The 20,680-nt window shown below is 44.7% G+C and overlaps 1 protein-coding gene across 1 annotated transcript; it reads left to right on the top strand.

Annotated features, from left to right (window-relative positions):
- Positions 1–8,115: 8,115 nt before the first annotated feature.
- On the top strand, positions 8,116–9,150 carry LOC117383638 (beta-2 adrenergic receptor). The gene has a single exon (XM_033980835.1). The coding sequence runs from the start codon at positions 8,116–8,118 to the stop codon at positions 9,148–9,150; it is 1,035 nt and encodes a 344-aa protein (XP_033836726.1).
- Positions 9,151–20,680: the final 11,530 nt, after the last annotated feature.

Here is a 20,680-nt window from a genome sequence, read left to right as displayed (position 1 = left end):
AATTCTCGAACTAAGATCTCAAAAGACTTTAAGTGTCATATAGATCCTCTAACACCAGCACAACTTTCCAAAAACAGAACTTCCAGAAGAATGGTATTTTGTCGATACAGAGATGGATTTTGGAATAGGCAAAATACGAGAAGGCTGGCTGAGGTGTCGGTCGAGCTTGAAAATGTGGGATGTTTTTTTCCACATGTTTTGAAGATGAGACAGAATGCAACCTATTTTGAGGAGCAAGATTAGTCGACGACAGGTGAGTGAAGCAAATGGAGCACAGACCATATTCTCAAGAGGAGTCCATGGGTGTGCGCTCTCAGGAGACAGAAAAATGTGTCAGATGCCTGAGAGAAAAAGCACAGTGATAATACAACAGATTAGGCACTCCCAGTCCTCCATCGGCCACTACTTTCTGCAATTTTCTTAAATTTAGTCTGAGCTTTTTTTTGTTCCAAATAAATATTTGACACAACTGATCGTACTTTTTAAAGCATGTTGGATGAATATGTGTCGGTAAAGCCTGCAGCAGGTAATTCAGTTTGTGGGTACAGACCATTTTAATTACAAAATATCATAAAACAGATTAATTAGAAAGAGCAAAGCAGGGAGAGAGTTATGAGGCTCTGACACAAACCAAAGAGCCTCGTCTGCACACAGCGTTAGTGTGACAACTGTGTGCTATTGAGATACCTGGAAATTTAGCTTCTTTTCAAACAGAAACTGCCAACAAAGGGCGATGGCGAAAAGAAGAGGGACAATGGGCCCCTACTTGAAACCACTTTGAGAATAAATATGTTGGTGAATCTGCCCCCTGCTGTTTGGAAAGAGCGTTATTTGGCCACGAAAATCAAATGCTTTGTTTTGTGAAAATTAGCTTTGGAAAAGAGTGGTCGTTAGTTTGATGTGAAGCACAGGAAATGATCCAAATGAGCTTGAAAGAGGGATAATATCTATAAAAACATCTATAAAACAATATCTGTAAACCTCATCCTTAAATGACATCTGTAAAAAACAGCATTTTCTATCTATCTATCTATCTATCTATCTATCTATCTATCTGTCTGTTTGTCTGTCTATCTATATGTTGTTCTAAATGAGGGATAATAAAAACATTTATAAACAACATCTATAAACTTCTATAAATGACATCCATAAACAACATCTATGAATGACATGTATCAACAAAATCTATAAGTATAAATTAGTTTAGTCCTGGTTTAGTCCTGGTTTAGTCCTGGTTTAGTCCTGGTTTAGTCCGGGATTAGTCCTGGTTTATTCCTGGTTTATTCCTGGTTTAGTCCTGGTTTTGGCCCAGTTTAATCCTAATTTCAGTCCAGTTTAATCCTGGTCTTTTCCTGGTTTCGGCCCAGTGTAGTCCTGGTTCAGTGTTCCTGGTTTAGTCCTGGTTTAGTCCTAGTTTATTCCTGGTTTAGTCCTGGTTTAGTCCTGGTTTAGTCCTGGTTTAGTCCTGGTTTAGTCCTGGTGGGTTCATAGCTGCAGCTGTTGTGGATTAGAATAATCTCTTGTACAGTGGGATTAACAGATGTGCAGAGCTGTTCAGAATTGGACCAGAGCCAGTGATTTTTACTACGAAACTACAAATAGTACTACTACTACTACTGCAACTACTACAGTCACTACTAAACTGCTACTACCACCATTACTACTATACTTTCCCTACAAGTACAATATTTACAACCTCATTTCTTTATTAAAACACTGCATGCACATTTTGTTTATGAAATACACTCATTTTGATAATTACAGTGAATATTGTACTTATACTGTATTATACTGCATTTCAAAGATAAATTTACTTTACCCGAACAAAACTAGAAAACACAGTTTAGTTTTATTGCTCAAGATCCAGAATGTACACACCGCTACAACACTTTATGAAGATGTGAGTCTGGTCACCGGTGAATCTCCCCGAGTTCAGATGGGTGTGATTGACAGGTGGATTAGCCAATCAGGAACGCACATGGTCTGTTCACATCAAAACAAATATGGAACAATGAGGAACAAAGAAAGAAAAGAGAGAACAATTTCATATGCGAAGGAAAAACATGGATTTCTGCAGAATCAATGAAAAGAAACTGTTCATCTGAGGGAAGGTCCAGTCCTGGTGTAGTCCTGATTTGATTTAGCTCTAGTTCAGTCCTGGTTTAGTCCTGGTTCAATCCTGGTTTAGATCTGGTTCAGTCCTGGTCTAGTCCTGGTTTAGTCCTGGTTTAGATTTGGTTCAATCCTGGTTTAGTCCTGATTTTATCCTGATTTAGTCTTGATTTAGCTCTAGTTCAGTCCTGGTTTAGTCCTGATTTAATCCTGGTTCAGTCCTGGTTCAGTCCTGGTTCAGTCCTGGTTCAGTCCTGGTTCAGTCCCGGTTTAGTCCTGGTTCAGTCCTGGTCTAGATCTGGTTCAGTCCTGGTTTAGTCCTGGTCTAGTCCTGATTTAGTCTTGATTTAGCTCTAGTTCAGTCCCGGTTTAGTCCTGATTCAGTCCTGGTTTAGTCCTGATTTAATCCTAGTTCAGTCCTGGTTCAGTCCTGGTTCAGTCCTGGTTCAGTCCTGGTTCAGTCCTGGTTTAGTCCTGGTTTAGTCCTGATTTAGTCCTGGTTTAGTCCTGATTTAGTCCTGGTTCAGTCCTGGTTCAGTCCTGATTTAGTCCTGGTTCAGTCCTGGTTCAGTCCTGATTTAGTCCTGGTTTAGTCCTGATTTAGTCCTGGTTCAGTCCTGGTTCAGTCCTGATTTAGTCCTGGTTCAGTCCTGGTTCAGTCCTGATTTAGTCCTGGTTCAGTCCTGGTTCAGTCCTGATTTAGTCCTGGTTTAGTCCTGGTTTAGTCCTGGTTTAGTCCTGGTTTAGTCCAGGGTTTGGTCAGTCGGCTTGAGTCTTGGACTGGAGGAGAGATAAAGAGAGAGATGGAGTAGGCGGGGTTTAGTATCTCTACAGCCAATCAGCTCACAGCTCAGAGCCACACTTATAGAGCGACTGGAGCGAACAGAGGCAGAAACGAGGGAAGAGAAAAGAGACAGAGAAGAAGAGAGAGAGACAGACAGAGAGAGAGATGGACAGAGCATCACTTTAGTTTCTAGATGACTGGATTTAAAACTACACAATTCAACATCAGTAAGTACATGTATCTGTACTGTACTATCACTACTACAACTGGATACTGGTTTAGTCCTGGTTTAGTCCTGGTTTAGTCCTGTTTTAATTTTGGTTTAGTCCTGGTTTAGTCCTGGTTTACAACTGGTTTAGTCCTGGTTTACAACTGGTTTAGTCCTGGTTTAGTCCTGATTTAATTTTGGTTTAGTCTCGGTTTAGTCCTGGTTTAGTCCTGTTTTAATTTTGGTTTAGTCTCGGTTTAGTCCTGGTTTAGTCCTGGTTTACAACTGGTTTAGTCCTGGTTTAGTCTTGATTTTAACCTATTGCAGGTTTGGAAAAAAAAATGTAATTGTGATTTTTTTTGACATTGTGATTATATTTGTGATTTCTGTTTTAATAATCAGATTCTGTTCAAAAATCACATTTTAAACACGCTGATAAAAACAGTGACATCTGAACTGACAAACTAATCCAAGCGGCTCAGTGGGATCTGTTGTTGTGTCATTAAGCATGACACTTCCCCCACACTGCCTATGGAGGCGGTTTAGTCCTGGTTTAGTCCTGGTTTAGTTCTGATTTAGACCTGGTTTAGTTCCAGTGTGGTCCTGGTTAGTTGTTCTTGCAGGACAGGAGGAAATGTGGGACATAAAAAAAGCTTCAGTCGTTGTGATTTGTTAATTGTTCCAGTCAAACTGTGATTTCGATTTGATTGTGACTAAACTGACACCTCCTTTTATGCGTCGTTCAAGATTTACTACAAAGTGAGATTTCACATGGAACAGTAAGACCTGGTTCAGTCCTGGTTCAGTCCTGGTTTAGTCATTTAGTCATGTAGGTGATACTGATGAGTGATGAAGTCAAATATTTTTAAATAAAACATATTTGTATCTCTCTGCTCCTCTGGCTCTGCTCCTCTGGCTCTGCTCCTCTGTCTCTGCTCCTCTGGCTCTGCTCCTCTGTCTCTGCTCCTCTGTCTCTCTGCTCCTCTGGCTCTGCTCCTCTGGCTCGACCTCTGATTCAAACTGAGAAATGTTTGTTTTTTTCACAAATTCTTGTTTCGTTGCTCGAACCAAACAGCTGAGGTCCTGCCCTTCAGTTTCATTCACACTCAACAAAGAAGGACTAAACGAGGACTAAACAAGGACTAAACGAGGACTAAACCAGGACTAAACCAGGACTAAACCAGGACTAAACCAGGACTAAACCAGGACTGAACCAGGACTAAATCAGGACTAAACCAGGACTGAACCAGGACTAAATCAGGACTAAACCAGGACTGAACCAGGACTAAATCAGGACTAAACTAGGACTAGACCAGGACTAGACCAGGACTAAACCAAAACTAAACCAAAACCTGGCAGGGACTAAACCAGGACTAAACCAAGAGTAAACCAAAACTAAACGAGGACAAAACCAGAATTAAACCAGGACTAAACCAGGACTAAACCAGGAGTGAACCAGGACTTAGTCAAGGCAGAACCAGGACCGAACCAAAACTGAACCAGGTCTAAAGGATTATAGCAGTTGTCTTGAGTCTGAGGAAATAAGTTTTGAAGTAAATAATGTGATAGTTGTAAACGTTTTTGGGGGAAATTTGCATCTCATTTGCATATTTGATTTTAAGCATAAACACATAAGCAGCTTTAAGTCTCCTCTGTGATCTCACGTCTGCATCAGCACACTTCACTGGAGAGGAGGAGAGAGGGAGGAGGAGGAGAGGAGGAGAGAGAGAGTGGGAGGAGAGGAGGAGAGAATGGGGGCAGGAGAGGGAGAGAGAGGGGGAGGAGGAGAGGGGGAGAGAGAACAATGGAGAGGGGGAGAGGGTTGGAGGAGAGGAGGAGAATGGGAGAAGGGGGGGTGGGAGGAGAGGAGGAGAGAGTCGGGGCAGGAGAGGGGGAGAGAATGGGAGGAGAGAAGGAGAGAATGGGGGCAAGAGAGGGAGAGAGGGGGAGGAGGAGAGGGGGAGAGAGAACAATGGAGAGGGGGAGAGTGGGAGGAGAGGAGGAGAGAATGGGGGCAGGAGAGGGACAGAGAGGGGGAGGAGGAGAGGGGGAGAGAGAACAAAGGAGAGGAGGAGAGGGTTGGAGGAGAGGAGGAGAGTGGGAGGAGAGGAGGAGAGTGGGAGAAGAGGAGGAGAGAGTCGGGGCAGGAGAGGGGGAGAGAGTGGGAGGAGAGTAGGAGAGGGGGAGAGAAAGTGGTGGAGGAGAGGGGAAGAGAGAGGGTAAGAGGAGAGGAGGAGAGAATGGGGCAGAAAGGGGGGGAGAGAGAGGGGGGAGAGAGGAAGAGAGAGTGGAGGAGAGGGGGAGAGAAGGACAAAAAGAGAGAGTGGGAGGAGGAGAGGGGTAGAGACAGGGGAATGTGTCTGAGAGAGGAAGGGAGAGAGGAGAGAGAGAGAATATGTCTGAAAAATGGAGGGAGGGAGGGAGAGGGGGAGGAGAAGAATGAGGGGAGAAGAGGAATAAGAGAGGGAGGAGAAAGAGAGGAGAGAGGGGGGAATACGTCTGAGAGGAGGAGGGAGAGGGGGGATTTGTCTAACAGATGGAGGGAGAGAGGGAGAAGAGAGGGAGGGGGGACTTCCCTGGTGACAATGTTTAAAAGATGGAGAGAAATAGAAGAGAGGGGGATATGTCTGAGATGGAGCGAGAGGAGGAGAAGAGGTGAGGAAAAGAGAGCAGAGAGAATGAGGAGAGAGAGAGAGAGGAAAGTGGGAGAAAGAGAGGAGAGGAGAAAAGGGGGTAAGAGAGGAAGAGGATGGAGAAAGAGATGGTTTTAGACCAGAACTAAACCAGGGCTAGACCAGGACTAAAATAGGATTTAACCAGGACTGAACCAGGACTAAACCAGGACTAAACTAAAACTAAACCAGGACTAAACCAAGACTTAACCAGGGCTAAACCAGGACTAAACCAAGAGTGAACCAGGACTAAACCAGGACTAAACCAGGACTAAACCAGGACTGAACCAGGACTAAACCAGGACTAAACCAGGACTAAACCAGGACTGAACCAGGACTGAACCAGGACTGAACCAGGGCTGAACCAGGACTAAATCAGGACTAGATCAGGACTAAACCAGGACTGAACCAGGATTGGACAAGGACTAAATGGACTAAATGTATCAAGCAGTGTTTGCTGAAGTGTCGAGAAGCATTGCCATGGTAACTGTTGAACATTCCACCATAAACATCCATGCAGAACACCCCGACGTGATGTGACTGCAAAGTATCAATAGGTGCTTTTCAGGGAGTAGAATGTGATGACATCAGTTTTTTGATTACATTGTACTTTGTCATGAAAAATACAAAAGGTAAATCTATTTTCATTTGAGCGGCTCCATCTGTAGAATGTTGATGTCGTCTGAAACACAGTATGTGCTCACATTTGTTTCACACTTTAATCCCAGTTCAGATTGTAAAGTGGGTATTTCATAGTCAGATTAACACGGCTCTGTTTACTACTGCAGCTGGAGGCCCCGGTGCATTGTGGGTGAGAGAGAGAGTGGCACGTGAGCAAGCAAGGGGTCAGAGTTCAGGCCCAGGAGGCTAACAGTAAAGCTAAAATGATGTAATGCTAAAGGCAGATCTGACAGAGGATTATGAAGAAACCAGGACTGAACCAGGACTAAACCAGGAATAAAAAAGGACTAAACCAGGACTAAACCAGGACTGAACCAGGACTAAACCAGGAATAAACCAGGACTGAACCAGGACTAAACCAGGACTGAACCAGGACTGAACCAGGACTGAACCAGGACTGAACCAGGACTGAACCAGGACTAAAGCAGGACTGAACCAGGACTAAACCAGGAATAAACCAGGACTGAACCAGGACTAAACCAGGACTAAACCAGGACTCAACCGGGACTGAACCGGGACTAAACCGGGACTGAACCAGGACTAAACCAGGACTAAACCAGGACTAAACCAGGACTAGACCAGGATTTTTGTTCTGAAACATTCTTTTCACCAGACAAGCAGAGACTCGGGGGCAGGTCATGATGCACTACATGTTCAAAATAATACTGTCTTTGTTTTGAATGTTGTGTTTTTTTTGTTTTGTTTCTTAGATCTGTGACAAATCGACATTATCCTCAAGATGAAACCAACCACACAACACTCCATTTCTCCACCAACAGTGAGGATCTGAACCAGGACTAAACCAGGACTACACCAGGATTTAGCCGGAAATAAACCAGGTCTAAAAGGAGAAGCCAGGAAGATAGGAAAAGAGTAAAGCCAATGTAAAACAGGGCTGAACCAGGACTAAACCAGGACTAAACCAGGTCTTAAATCAAGGCCAGAACCAAACCAGATGGAACTAAACCAGGACCAAACCAGATGTAAAACAGGATTGGAGTAAACCAGTTATAAACCAAGACCATTCAAGTAGAAAGATCAAAACAGGACTAAACCAGGACTAAGCTAGGACCAAAGCAGTACTAGACCAGGACTAAACCAGGACTGAATTGGGAGTAGACCAGGACTAAACCAGGACTAAATAAGGACTAGACCAGGACTAAAAATGATTAAAATAGAATTAAACCAGTACTAGCCCAATATTAGACCAGCATTAGACAGGACTAAACCAAGACTAAACAAAGAAGAAATTCAAACCAGGACTTAACTAGGACTGAACCAGGACTAAACCAGGACCAAGCCAGGGTTAGACCAGGACCAGACCCAGAATACACCAAGACTAAACTAAGAAGAAAGGCCAGGACCAAACTAGGTCTAAAACAGAACTAAACCAGGACTAAACCAAGAAGAAAGTTCAAACCGGGACTAAACCAGGTCTAAACCAGGAGTAAACCAGGACTAAACCAGGACTAAACCAAGAGGAAAGTTCAAACCGGGACTAAACCAGGACTAAACCAGGGGTAAACCAGGACTAAACCAGGACTATACCAAGAAGAAAGTTCAAACCAAGACTAAACCAGGACCAGATATCACTGCAACAAAATCTAAACCAGGTCTAAACTCGGTCTGACCCAGGACTGTTCCCACACACCGGGACCATGCTAGAGCCGAACACCGCCTCCTGGTGGCAGTCTGCGGAGGCGCCTCTCTGCACCGTCTGCTGCTGCACCACCGTAAACAAGGTCGTCATGGTGATATTCATGGTGCTGCTGGTCGTCGCCATTTTGTTCGGGAATGTTGTGACCTTAGCTGTAATTTTGGGAACGCAGCACTTCCACACGCCGCAGGGTTACCTCAAAGCGTCCCTCGCCATCGCTGATTTAGCCGTCGGAATTTTCGTCGTTCCTTTATCCATTTACGCGGAAGTTTTCCTAATGGTGACTGACTCCGCCCCCCAGTGGACAACCTTTAACTCGCAACTGGTTAGCTTCCACCCTTGCAATGTCATCGGGCCTATCTTCGCTGGATGCACGTTTGTTTCTATAACGACTATTTTCATGCTAACGATCGAACGTAGCATCGCCGTTTTGCGCCCTCTCCACAAAGACTCCGTTATCACAAGAAAACGAACTACTATTTTGATCGTGCTTTCTTGGATTGGTAGTTTTTTCCTCGCTGTGTCACCGATGATTTTCAATGGCGACATTGCACTGGAGTACAATCCCTGCAGCCGGATGTGTAACTACGCTTTGGGAACAATCACAGAATTCCCGTCTCAAGCGTGGAACATTCTCCTGCTTTTCCCAACCTTCGATTTCACGCTTTTGGGAGGAACTGTGGTCATAAACATCATTTCTCTGTCCAGTATTCGTCAGCATTCCAAGAGGAGGAAACATCTTGCGGAATCGGAATGCCAGAACTCCAGCAAACCCACGTTCTCGGACATAAAAGCGGCGAAGACGATCGGAGCGTTGACGGTGGCGTTCACGGCCTCGTTCACTCCGATCGCGGTCTTCGTGGTCGGGAATGTTCTGGGGAATAAATGGTGTAACTTCTCGTTTTTCGCGTTTTGGATTTTGGCGTCGAACAGCTGTTGGAACGTGATCATCTACAGCGTGAGGGATCAAAAGTTCAGACTCTGTGCACAGAAGCTGTTTGTGCCGCTCAGGAGGAAGAACTCTGTCAACAATTAATTAATTAATTTATATTATTATTATTATTATTATTATTATTATTATTATTATTATTATTATTATTATTATTATTATTATTATTATTATCTCAAATTCGACTTTAAAGAGGGGGTATTATGGGATTACCATGTTATAACACACCTCATCAGAAACATGCCTGAAGTGGTTTAAAATGTCATCCATGCATGTTTGACTAGTTTAACGATCTCTCCCAGGCCCTATTTGAACCCTCTTTACAGTTAGCAGTACGAGCGTGTACAAGGCTCCGCCCACAAGCCTACGTCACCCGTGCCCCCGCGTAACAATTCTCCATAAATGTACAAAAACACGATACAAAACTGTACACAGCAACTTGACAAACCTGATGAGATGTGCAGTAGTTTCATTAGCAGGATGCAGCTGATTGTGTTGTGATGGCGCTCTGAAGGGGGAGTGACTTAGTACAGAGAGCAAAGAGAGCGGAGACTTATAAAACATGTTAATATGCTCAAATATAGCATTTCCAAAACAATAAAAGGAAACATGGTGATCTAAAATATGTTATGTGTTACAATTAATTCTTTAAACTTATTTTAAACTTTAAACTTTGTCCATTTGATGTAAAGTTCTAAGACTCAACAAGACAAAACACAATGTCTCCACGAGTTCAAATGGTCTGAATTCAGAATCTTAAAGCCACTGTACGTAACTTTTTTGCCAGAACTACGGCTAAAATAAAAGCATGTGTTTATTGCACTGAAAAACAAACTCACAGCGTCCTTACTGTGAGCGGGCTTGCATCTCCACAAACCTGACTCTTATTAGGCCTGGGTGTGGGCCTCCTCCTGCTTGTTTCCATGGAAATATTGTCCCTTTTGCTGTAATATTCCACAGTATAGCATAAAATCTATCGTGGAGAATGTTTAGCTTTAGCTTTCTATTTCCATGGAATTGTGCAGGTGCCGTGTCACCTCCAGAAAGTTACATACTATGACTTTAATAATAAATTGTAATCTCTTAATAAGATCACATGTTAATAAGTGCTTGGTGTGTAGTGTTTGTGTTGCTTTGAGTAAATTTTGACTTGTCTTAAAACTAAATTTGCCAATAGAAGAAGTGTATGGTCTCTATGGTCTAATTACAGTCTCCAATGAGAAAATACGTGACTTTTTCTTATTTTAATTAAAACGACACATTTTGCGCTTGTTCTATTGGCAAAACTTATCCAAATCCACTCAAATGAACACGGATGAAAGAAGGCTGTATTTTTTTTTTTGCATTGATATTGAAAAATGTGTTTCTCGTCTGACTGGTTCAAAGACGTTTGAATTCAAGACATTAAATTTAAAGTTGTAATTTTTCAAGACTGATTCAAAGTAAGATTAAAGAGGGGGTATTATGCCAAATATATTGTTTTTTTCTACCATGTTATAACATTGTTCCCTCGTCAAAAACATGCTTGAAGAGGTTTCCAGATGTCATCCATGCACGATTGACTAGCTTAATCATCTCTCCTGGGGCCTATTTAAACTCTCTTTACAGTTAGCAGTACGAGCCTGTACGATGCTCCGCCCACAAACCTACGTCACCCATGCTCCTACACGACAATTCTCCGCAAATATACAAGAACGTGATACAAAAACTACACAGCAGCTTCACAAACCTGACGTGATCCGCGGTAGTTTCATTAGCGGGATGCAGCTGATTGTGTTGTGATGTTGCTCTGAAGGGGGAGTGACTTAGCAAAGGGAGGGGAAAACTTAGACCGTGAAACTTATAAAACATGATAATGCGTTGTTTTGGGGCGAATATAACTTCAATGCAGTAAAATGAAACATGGGGATCTAAATATGTTAAGTGTTAGCAGTTAGCAGAAGTAAAATACCTCCTCTTTAATATTCTGAATTTCATTTTACCTCATTCAGATCTCGAGTTTGTCTCAGTGAGGCTGGACTCTGATGGACCGAGCTTGCTCTGTTGACCTGCATGTGTCTCTGGATTCTGTCTGAAATGTGAAGCATGAGAGACTTTTTTGGGTTTGAAACTTGTCTGTGAATGAACTCATGTTTTGTTTTTGTTTTGTTTTTATATTAAAATTGTCTGAAAAGGTCAAATGTTGCTTTTGTCTGGATTAATTCTATAGTCGGCTCCCGGTGGACAGAAGCGATGACGTCGTTCTGGTTGCCGGGGTAATGTGTAAAGTGTTGTTGCTATGAATTGGCTTATAATACGTACGCTGACATACCGGGCGAAAGTTTGGATAGACCTTCTAATTCGCAGTACAAATGGAAACAGAAGACATCGAATACGTGTAGTATGATGTCAGGAATTATGTAGTAAAGAAAAGAAAGTGAAATAATCTCAAAGGATCCACTCTATGCTTTGTTGACAGAGCTGCAAACTTGTCCTTGTGTCAGGGTCAAGAAATGACAAATGTGCAAAGCAGTGATCAGGGCAAAGGGTAAAGGATATTTGTAACATTCCTTATGTGTCATTCAATGTTTTGGTGCCGCCAATAACTGCCCTAGACTAAGTAGGATTGAGTCTCCCATAATGCATTGCTAAATTTCTATTAAAACTGTAGGACTGTGTGGTTTGGGTGCAGACCATGGATCTATAATAAGATCTCATTATTGATATTGGGGGTGTGATGCTAACTGTAGGCTTTGCTCTGTCTGAAGCTCTGTTACTCAAGTTAGACTTTAATCTGAGCTTTATTTGAACTCTGACTATAAAGAACTGTCTTAGCTGCAAGTACAACAGGAGAGTTGATCTGTGCTGTGAAACTAGTCCCTCTCACATAACATTACAGTCACAAGCACAAGCCCCTCCCCCCCCCAGCATGAGGCCACTGCAAAGTATCAATACCCCCATTATGCAGACAGAGATCAGCACCACAGCCCAGTGGACAGCTCCTCCTGACTAAACCAGGACTGAACCAGGACTAAACCAGGACTGAACCAGGACTAAACCAGGACTGAACCAGGACTAAACCAGGACTGAACCAGAATTAAACCAGGACTAAACCAGGACTGAACCAGGACTGAACCAGGACTGAACCAGGACTGAACCAGGACTAAACCAGGACTGAACCAGAATTAAACCAGGACTAAACCAGGACTGAACCAGGACTGAACCAGGACTGAACCAGGACTGAACCAGGACTGAACCAGGACTAAACCAGGACTAAATCAGGACTAAACAAGGACTGAACCAGGACTGAACCAGGACTGAACCAGAATTAAACCAGGACTAAACCAGGACTGAACCAGGACTAAACCAGGACTGAACCAGGACTGAACCAGGACTAAACCAGGACTCAACTAGGACTGAACCAGGACTGAACCAAGACTGAACCAGGACTGAACCAGGACTAAACCAGGACTCAACTAGGACTGAACCAGGACTGAACCAGGACTGAACCAGGACTGAACCAGGACTAAACCAGGACTAAACCAGGACTAAACCAGGACTAAACCAGGACTGAACCAGGACTGAACCAGGACTAAACCAGGACTAAATCAGGACTAAACCAGGACTGAACCAGGACTAAACCAGGACTAAACAAGGACTAAATCAGGACTAAACAAGGACTAAACCAGGACTAAACCAGGATTAAACCAGAACTGAACCAGAACTGAATCAGGACTAAACCAGGACTAAACCAGGACTCAACCAGGACTAAACCAGGACTAAACCAGGACTAAATCAGGACTAAACAAGGACTGAACCAGGACTAAAATAGAAAGTCCTTCCACTGAAGATACTACAGTTACTAAGACCCCAATAAGAGTTTGAGCATTTAAAGAAGACATATTGTGCTTCTGTCTGCTACAGTTTTTTGGACATTTTAAATCAAAACATTAATCTAAAACAACATCATAAAAGAAACAAGTTCGCTGAATTTCACAATAGAAAACTGAGCAAGCAGCCCATTTAAAAAAATTTGTACCAAAATGACGACACGATGCTGCTGAGTTCTATGAGTATCACCTCTAAATAAAACTGGAGAATAAAATGCGTACGTAACAGTGGACATGTACTAGGGACGGTGAAAACAGGAGTAGATCTGAATAATGACGCCTTGAATACAGGACATTAAAGATTGCTCAAGCATGAATCACCCTAAATACAACTTAAGGTGAGTAAATGATGAGGGGAGACAACTAGAACATGGTTAAAATGAAAAGTCCGTTTTACAGAATAGGTGTGAGTCTCATGTTCCCATTGTTACAGGGCCTGAGGTGTCCTTGGTTCACTACAGATTCATCAACAAGTTCCACAGTTTAATTTCTTTTGTGGTTTACATGTGTGGAGGTGTGTGTGCATGTCAGTGGGCATATGTGTGTGTGAATGTGCGGGGGACCCAGGTACATGTGTCATAGTTTATATAAGTTCAGTTCTGACTCACTTTGACGCTTTTCAGTGTTTTTCTGTTCTATATGGACTGTCAAAGTTGAGAAAATGGGAAACATTAGAAAGAGAGACTGGAAATGTAAAGAAAAAAGAGAGGATAAAAAGAGGGGGGGCAGGGAGAGAAAGCGAGAGAGACAAGAGGGAAAGAGAAAGAGGAGGAAGAGAAATAGACAAAAGAGGGAAGGAGAGAGAACGGGAGAGGTGGAGTAAAAGAAGAGGGAGAGAGAGCATGAGAGAGAGGAAGCAGAGAGAAAGAGGAGAAACACAACAAATGTTTGTTCAGTCCTGCTTTTAGCCTTGAACCTCCTCCCTCTTTCATCTGCTGCGTAAACACTGTCGTGTGCTCCATGTGTTCTGTGGTCTGTACTCTGATTACTCTGTGCTCTCTGTGTTCTGTGGTCTGTACTCTGATTACCCTGTGCTCTCTGTGTTCTGTACTCTGATTACCCTGTGCTCTCTGTGTTCTGTACTCTGATTACCCTGTGCTCTCTGTGTTCTGTACTCTGATTACCCTGTGCTCTCTGTGTTCTGTACTCTGATTACCCTGTGCTCTCTGTGGTCTGTACTCTGATTACCCTGTGCTCTCTGTGTTCTGTTCTCTGATTACCCTGTGCTCTCTGTGTTCTGTACTCTGATTACCCTGTGCTCTCTGTGTTCTGTACTCTGATTACCCTGTGCTCTCTGTGTTCTGTTCTCTGATTACCCTGTGCTCTCTGTGTTCTGTACTCTGATTACCCTGTGCTCTCTGTGTTCTGTACTCTGATTACCCTGTGCTCTCTGTGTTCTGTGTTCTGTACTCTGATTACCCTGTGCTCCATGTGCGATGGCCATTTGAACATGTTTATCTTGTATCTGGGGACACATCTGTCAAGTTCATCAAATTTAAAAACAAAATTGTTGATACGGCTCCTTTAATTCTCTAACATGGGTTTGATGAAAATATACCACCGTTGCCATAGCAATTCAAAAGTCCTCAATAAGCACCTCTAAATAGGAAGATGAAACTCATTTGGAGCAGCGCTTCTCTAAATTTTTTGAACAAGCAGCGAATATGACAGTATTCAGTGCCTCCAGATCAAAACCGGGTTTGTAACTGGACTATTAGGCCTAAAATAGGCCTTAAAATAGGCCTTAAAATAGGCCTAAACCAGGACCAAATCTGCTCTCTGGTTCAATTTGCAAGTGGTATTCCCACCCTAAAACAGTCCTAGTTCCATCCTGGTTCGGTCCTGGTTCGGTCCTGGTTCGGTCCTGGTCTAGTCCTGGTTTAGTCCTGGTTCGGTCCTGGTTCGGTCCTGGTTCGGTCCTGGTTCGGTCCTGGTCTAGTCCTGGTTTGGTCCTGGTTCGGTCCTGGTTCGGTCCTGGTCTAGTCCTGGTTTAGTCCTGGTTTAGTCCTGGTTCGGTCCTGGTTCGGTCCTGGTTCGGTCCTGGTTCACTCTGGGTCTGATGAGGATAATTACAGGTTTGGGTTTTGAATAAAAGACTTTAACCTCATCACAGATGTTTGTTCTGCAGCTGAGTCGTTCTTTTGAAGTTTCTACAGGAGCTGTGACATAATCTCTCCCTCCCTCTCATCTCTCTCCTTTCACTCCCTCTCTCTCCTCACCTTCCCTCTCTCTTCTCTTTCTTCCCCCTCCCCCCTCTCCTCTCTTTTCTCCACTCCTCCTTCTTCTGTTTCTCTCTCCCATACTTGTCCCACCTCTGTCTCTCTCCTCTTTTCTGTTTCCCTCCCTCCCCTCGCCTCTCTCCCTTCTCCCTCCCACCTATCTCTCCTTCTCTCCCTCTCTCCCATCTCAGCTCTCTCCCTCTCTCTTCTCTTCTGCTCCCTCCCTCCTCTCTTTCCTCTTTTTCTCTTACTCCTCCTCTCTCCTCCTCCCCTTTTCCTCTTTTCTCTCTTCCTTCTCTCTCTTGTCTTTTCTTCCTCTCTCCATACCCCCCTCTCATTCCAACCCTTGGTCTTCCCTCATCTTTCTGCTCCCCTCCACTCCTCTTCCTCCCTTACTTTCTCCGCTGCTCGGTCTCCACTCATCTCTTCCCTCTTCCTCCCTCACTCTCTCCCTCTCCACCCCTCACTCCCCCCTCATCTCTCCTCCTCTTCCTCTCCTGCTCTCTCCCTCCCTCTCCACCCCTTGGTCTCCCCTCACCTCTCCTCTCATCTTCCTCCCTCGCTCTCTCCCTCTCCACCCCTCGGTCTCTCCCTATTTCTCTTCCTCCCTCTCTCTCTCCCTCCCTCTCCACCCCTCGGTCTCTCCCTATCTCTCTTCCTCCCTCCCTCGCTCTCTCCCTCCCTCTCCACCCCTCGGTCTCCCCTCACTTCTCCTCTTCCTCCCTCGCTCTCTCCCTCTCCACCCCTCCGTTTCCCCTCACTTCTCCTCTTCCTCCCTCCCTCTCTCCCTCCCTCTCCACCCCTCGGTCTCCCCTCACCTCTCCTCTTCCTCCCTCTCTCCCTCCCTCTCTCCCTCCCTCTCCACCCCTCGGTCTCCCCTCACTTCTCCTCTTCCTCCCTTGCTCTCTCCCTCCCTCTGTCTCCCCTCACTTCTCCTCTTCCTCCCTTGCTCTCTCCCTCCCTCTCCACCCCTCGGTCTCCCCTCACCTCTCCTCTTCCTCCCTCGCTCTCTCCTTCCTTCTCTTCTCCTGCATACACTAATGTCAACACATCTCAGAGACATAATTTAAAGCTCATTAGTGTTGTTAATAGCTTGTTGCCGCGGTGACCTGTCCTTTCTTTTCATTGGTTTAAATCCGGTTTAACTCATTGTTTCCACACAGTCCTCATCTCTGTGCCCGGCTCAGGTCTGTTCACAGGAGATTTATTCAACGTTTACAATTAAGATCTGCTTTTGTGGAGGTGTGACGAGCACCAACCTGGTTTAGTCCGTGTTTGGTCCAGGTTCAGTCTTGGTTCAGTCTTGGCTTAGTCCGTGTTTGGTCCTGGTTCAGTCTTGGTTCAGTCTTGGCTTAGTCCGGGTTTGGTCCTGGTTTAGTTCTGGTTAACCACTGCCTAGACCTCTCTGATTTAGCTGCAACTCATTCCTAGTTTAGACCTGGTTTAGTTCTGACTCAGACTTGGTTCAGGTCTGGTCTGGTCTGGATTTACCTGAAATGTCACAGTTTGTCCTCACAGACCTCTCTTTGCTTCACAGAGGACTGTAATCATCTGTCACTTTCTGTCCCTCACTCCTCTTTACCTCTCTCATACCATTTCCTCTGTTTGCCTCTTTTTCTCTCTCACTCCTTTCATCCTCCGCTCATACTCTCTTCTCTTTCCCTCTGTCTCTCCTCTTTCCCTGTGTCTTTTCTCTTCCCCCCTCTTTTCTTCTCTCTTCTTTCACTCTCTCTCTCCTCTTTCCCCTTCTTTCTTCTTTCTCTCTCTCCTCTCTACCTTGATCCTGTTCTTCTCTTTCTCTTCCCTCTCTCTCTTCTCTTTCCCTCTCTCTCATCCTTTCCCCCTTCTTTCTTCTCTTTCTCTCTTCTTTCTCCTCTTTCCCTCTCTTTTTCTTCTTTCCCTGTCTCTCTCTTCTCTTTCCCTCTGTCTCTCTTTCTTCTTTCCCTCTGTCTTTGCTTTCCCCCCCTCTCTCTTTGCTTTCCCTCTGTCTCTTCTCTTTCCCGTCTCTCTCTTCTCTTTCCCTCTCTCTTCTCTTTCCCTCTGTCTCTCTCTTCTCTTTCCCTCTCTCTTCTCTTTCCCTCTGTCTCTCTCTTCTCTTTCCCTCTCTTCTCTTTCCCGTCTCTCTTCTTTCCCTCTCTCTCTTCTCTTTCCCTCTCTCTCTTCTCTTTCCCTCTCTCTCTATCAGTATATAATTTCCGTACACTATTCAGACCCTTGAACACACCTCTGTTAATGACGCCTTCACGGTCTGGTCTTTCTAATATAATGTAATGTTGTGTGTGAGACGCTGTAATTTCCGTACACTCTTTGGGCCCTTGAACACACCTCTGCTAATGACGCCTTCACTCTTTAGAATGTGAAATAATATAGTGTTATGTTGTGTGTGAGATGCTGTAATTTCCATGCCCGTTTGGACACTTGAACACACCTCTGCTCCTCAGGGTCCACAGTCCGGCTCCGTCTGTGACACGCCTCGAGTCGTCTTAATTAGTTTAATGAAAGCTAGAATTTTTATTTCTAATTTCATGAACATGATCCCCCCATGACCCCCGTGTCCCCAATAGAAGTGTTAATGATGACTAATAGACCTGGTTTAGTACTGGTTTAGTCCTGGTTCAGTCCTTGTTTAGTCCTTGTTTAGTCCTTCTTTAGTCCTGGTTTAGTCCCAGTTTAGTCCTGGTTTAGATCCAGTTCAGTCCTGGTTTAGTCCTTCTTTATACCTGGTTTAGACCTGCTTTAGTCCTGGTTTAGTCAAGGTTTAGTCCTGGTTCAGTCCTGGTTTAGTCCTAGTTTAGTCCTGGTTCAGTCCTGGTTCAGTCCTGGTTTAGTCCTGGTTCAGTCCTGGTTGAGTCCTGGTTGAGTCCTGGTTGAGTCCTGGTTGAGTCCTGGTTTAGTCCTGGTTTAGTCCTGGTTCAGTCCTGCTTTAAACCTGGTTTAGTCCTGGTTTAGTCCTGGTTTAGTCCTGGTTCAGTCCTGGTTTAGTCCTGGTTCAGTCCTGGTTTAGTCCTGGTTTAGACCTGGTTTAGTCCTGGTTTAGTCCTGGTTTAGACCTGGTTCAGTCCTGGTTTAGTCCTGGTTCAGTCCTGGTTTAGTCCTGCTTTAGACCTGGTTTAGTCCTGGTTCAGTCCTGGTTTAGTCCTGGTTCAGTCCTGGTTTAGTCCTGGTTTAGTCCTGGTTTAGTCCTGGTTCAGTCCTGGTTTAGTCCTGGTTTAGTCCTGGTTCAGTCCTGGTTTAGTCCTGGTTCAGTCCTGGTTTAGTCCTGGTTCAGTCCTGGTTTAGTCCTGTACAGACACATCAGGTCCATTGTTTCTTTGTGTCTCTTTGTTGCTGTTTATCAGACACTTTTCTCAGCTCTTTTCTCTTCTGGGCCTTTCACAAAGAGCTTATGTCCAAACTTCTTCTTCTCTCATCTTGTGGTTTAGAGGATTAAAACTTTATTTATTCAGCAGAAAAAAGACACATGCAAAACACTCCATTATATGAGGACGGGAGGGCATCTGACACACTCCATTATAAAAGGACGGGAGGGCATCTGACACACTGGATTATATGAGGACGGGAGGGCATCTGACACACTGGATTATAAGAGGACGGGAGGGCATCTGACACACTGGATTATAAGAGGACGGGAGGGCATCTGACACACTCCATTATATGAGGATGGGAGGGCATCTGACACACTGGATTATATGAGGACGGGAGGGCATCTGACACACTGGGGCATTATTGTGTAAAGTGCATTAGTGACACTGTGGCCTCCATTTCTCTCCCTCTGATCTGACACAGATGTTACACAAGCTACAGAGGATCAGAGGATACCTGCTTGTCTCCATGGAGATGTTATTGCCTTACCTGGGATGTTCCACAGTACAGCATTAAACAAACAGGTGATTCCACCCGGACAGGTTACAGGGGAGATCTGTGGAGAGGCGATGTGCTCATAGTTAGAATGCAAGATTTTCAGGTAAAATTTGACCTGGTCTTGAATAAATACAGAGAGCCTGGTCTGGTCTTGGTCTAGACCTGGTCCAGTGCTGGTTTAGTCCCTGGTTTAGTCCTGGTCTGGTCTTGTCTTGTCTTGGTCCAGTCCTGGATCAATCCGTGTTTAGTTCCTGGTTTAGTCCTTGTTCAGTCCTGGTTAAGTCCTGGTCTAGTCCTGGTCTAGTCCTGGTTCAGTCCTGGTTAAGTCCTGGTCTAGTCCTGGTTTAGTCCTGGTTTAGACCTGGTTTAGACCTGGTTCAGTCCTGGATTAGTCCTGGTCTAGTCCTGGTTCAGTCCTGGTCTAGTCCTGGTTCAGTCCTGGTTTAGTCCTGGTCTAGTCCTGGTTCAGTCCTGGTTTAGTCCTGGTCTAGTCCTGGTTCAGTCCTGGTCTAGTCCTGGTTCAGTCGTGGTCTAGTCCTGGTTCAGTCCTGGTTTAGTCCTGGTCTAGTCCTGGTTCAGTCCTGGTCTAGTCCTGGTTCAGTCCTGGTTTAGTCCTGGTCTAGTCCTGGTTCAGTCCTGGTTTAGTCCTGGTCTAGTCCTGGTTCAGTCCTGGTCTAGTCCTGGTTCAGTCGTGGTCTAGTCCTGGTTCAATCCTGGTTTAGTCCTGGTTTAGTCCTGGTCTAGTCCTGGTTCAGTCCTGGTCTAGTCCTGGTTTAGTCCTGGTTTAGTCCTGGTCTAGTCCTGGTCTAGTCCTGGTCTAGTCCTGGTCTAGTCCTGGTCTAGTCCTGGTCTAGTCCTGGTTTAGTCCTGGTTTAGACCTGGTTCAGTCCTGGTTCAGTCCTGGTCTAGTCCTGGTTTAGTCCTGGATTAGTCCTGGTCTAGTCCTGGTTCAGTCCTGGTCTAGTCCTGGTTCAGTCCTGGTTTAGTCCTGGTCTAGTCCTGGTTCAGTCCTGGTTTAGTCCTGGTCTAGTCCTGGTTCAGTCCTGGTTCAGTCCTGGTTCAGTCCTGGTCTAGTCCTGGTTCAGTCCTGGTTTAGTCCTGGTCTAGTCCTGGTTCAGTCCTGGTCTAGTCCTGGTTCAGTCCTGCATGTTTTTCAGGTAAACTTCACCTGTAGATGAATAAACGCAGATAAATGAGTTTAATGCCATAGTGTGGGACATTCCAGGCAAAGACGGTAGCAGACCCTCCACCTGAAAAGTTACATAGTGCAGCTTTAAAGTCTTTGTACCTGATTTTCACCATCTTAAAAACAAAAAAGTGGTCCAAAGTTATTCCTTAGACACCTTATGCATTGAGAACATCCTGATGATTCACCATGATGAGTTTATAAGCTGCTTATACAACATATCCGCACTGGGGTGAGCCGCATTTTGCTCAAATACATGGAAAACTCAGGTACAGGCCCTTTGAGGTCACGAAACATTTCTGGTCCTTGGAGGATTGTTATTTTTGTTCTGTGGTTAGCTTCAAATAGCCTCCTGCTGCTGTGGTGCATTCACTGGCCCTCAGTAATTACGCCTCTGTCTCGTTCATCAGGCTTAGGACGCTGGGAGGGCATCTGACACGCACCACTTGGTTCTGATGTTGCTCGTTGTGTTATTGCGGCAG

This window comes from Periophthalmus magnuspinnatus, chromosome 16 (genome assembly GCF_009829125.3).
Source record: "Periophthalmus magnuspinnatus isolate fPerMag1 chromosome 16, fPerMag1.2.pri, whole genome shotgun sequence".
In the NCBI taxonomy this organism is placed as follows: Eukaryota; Metazoa; Chordata; class Actinopteri; order Gobiiformes; family Gobiidae; genus Periophthalmus; species Periophthalmus magnuspinnatus.
The sequence above is the reverse complement of the archived record's forward strand: the minus strand, read 5'-3'. Positions and strand labels throughout refer to the sequence as shown.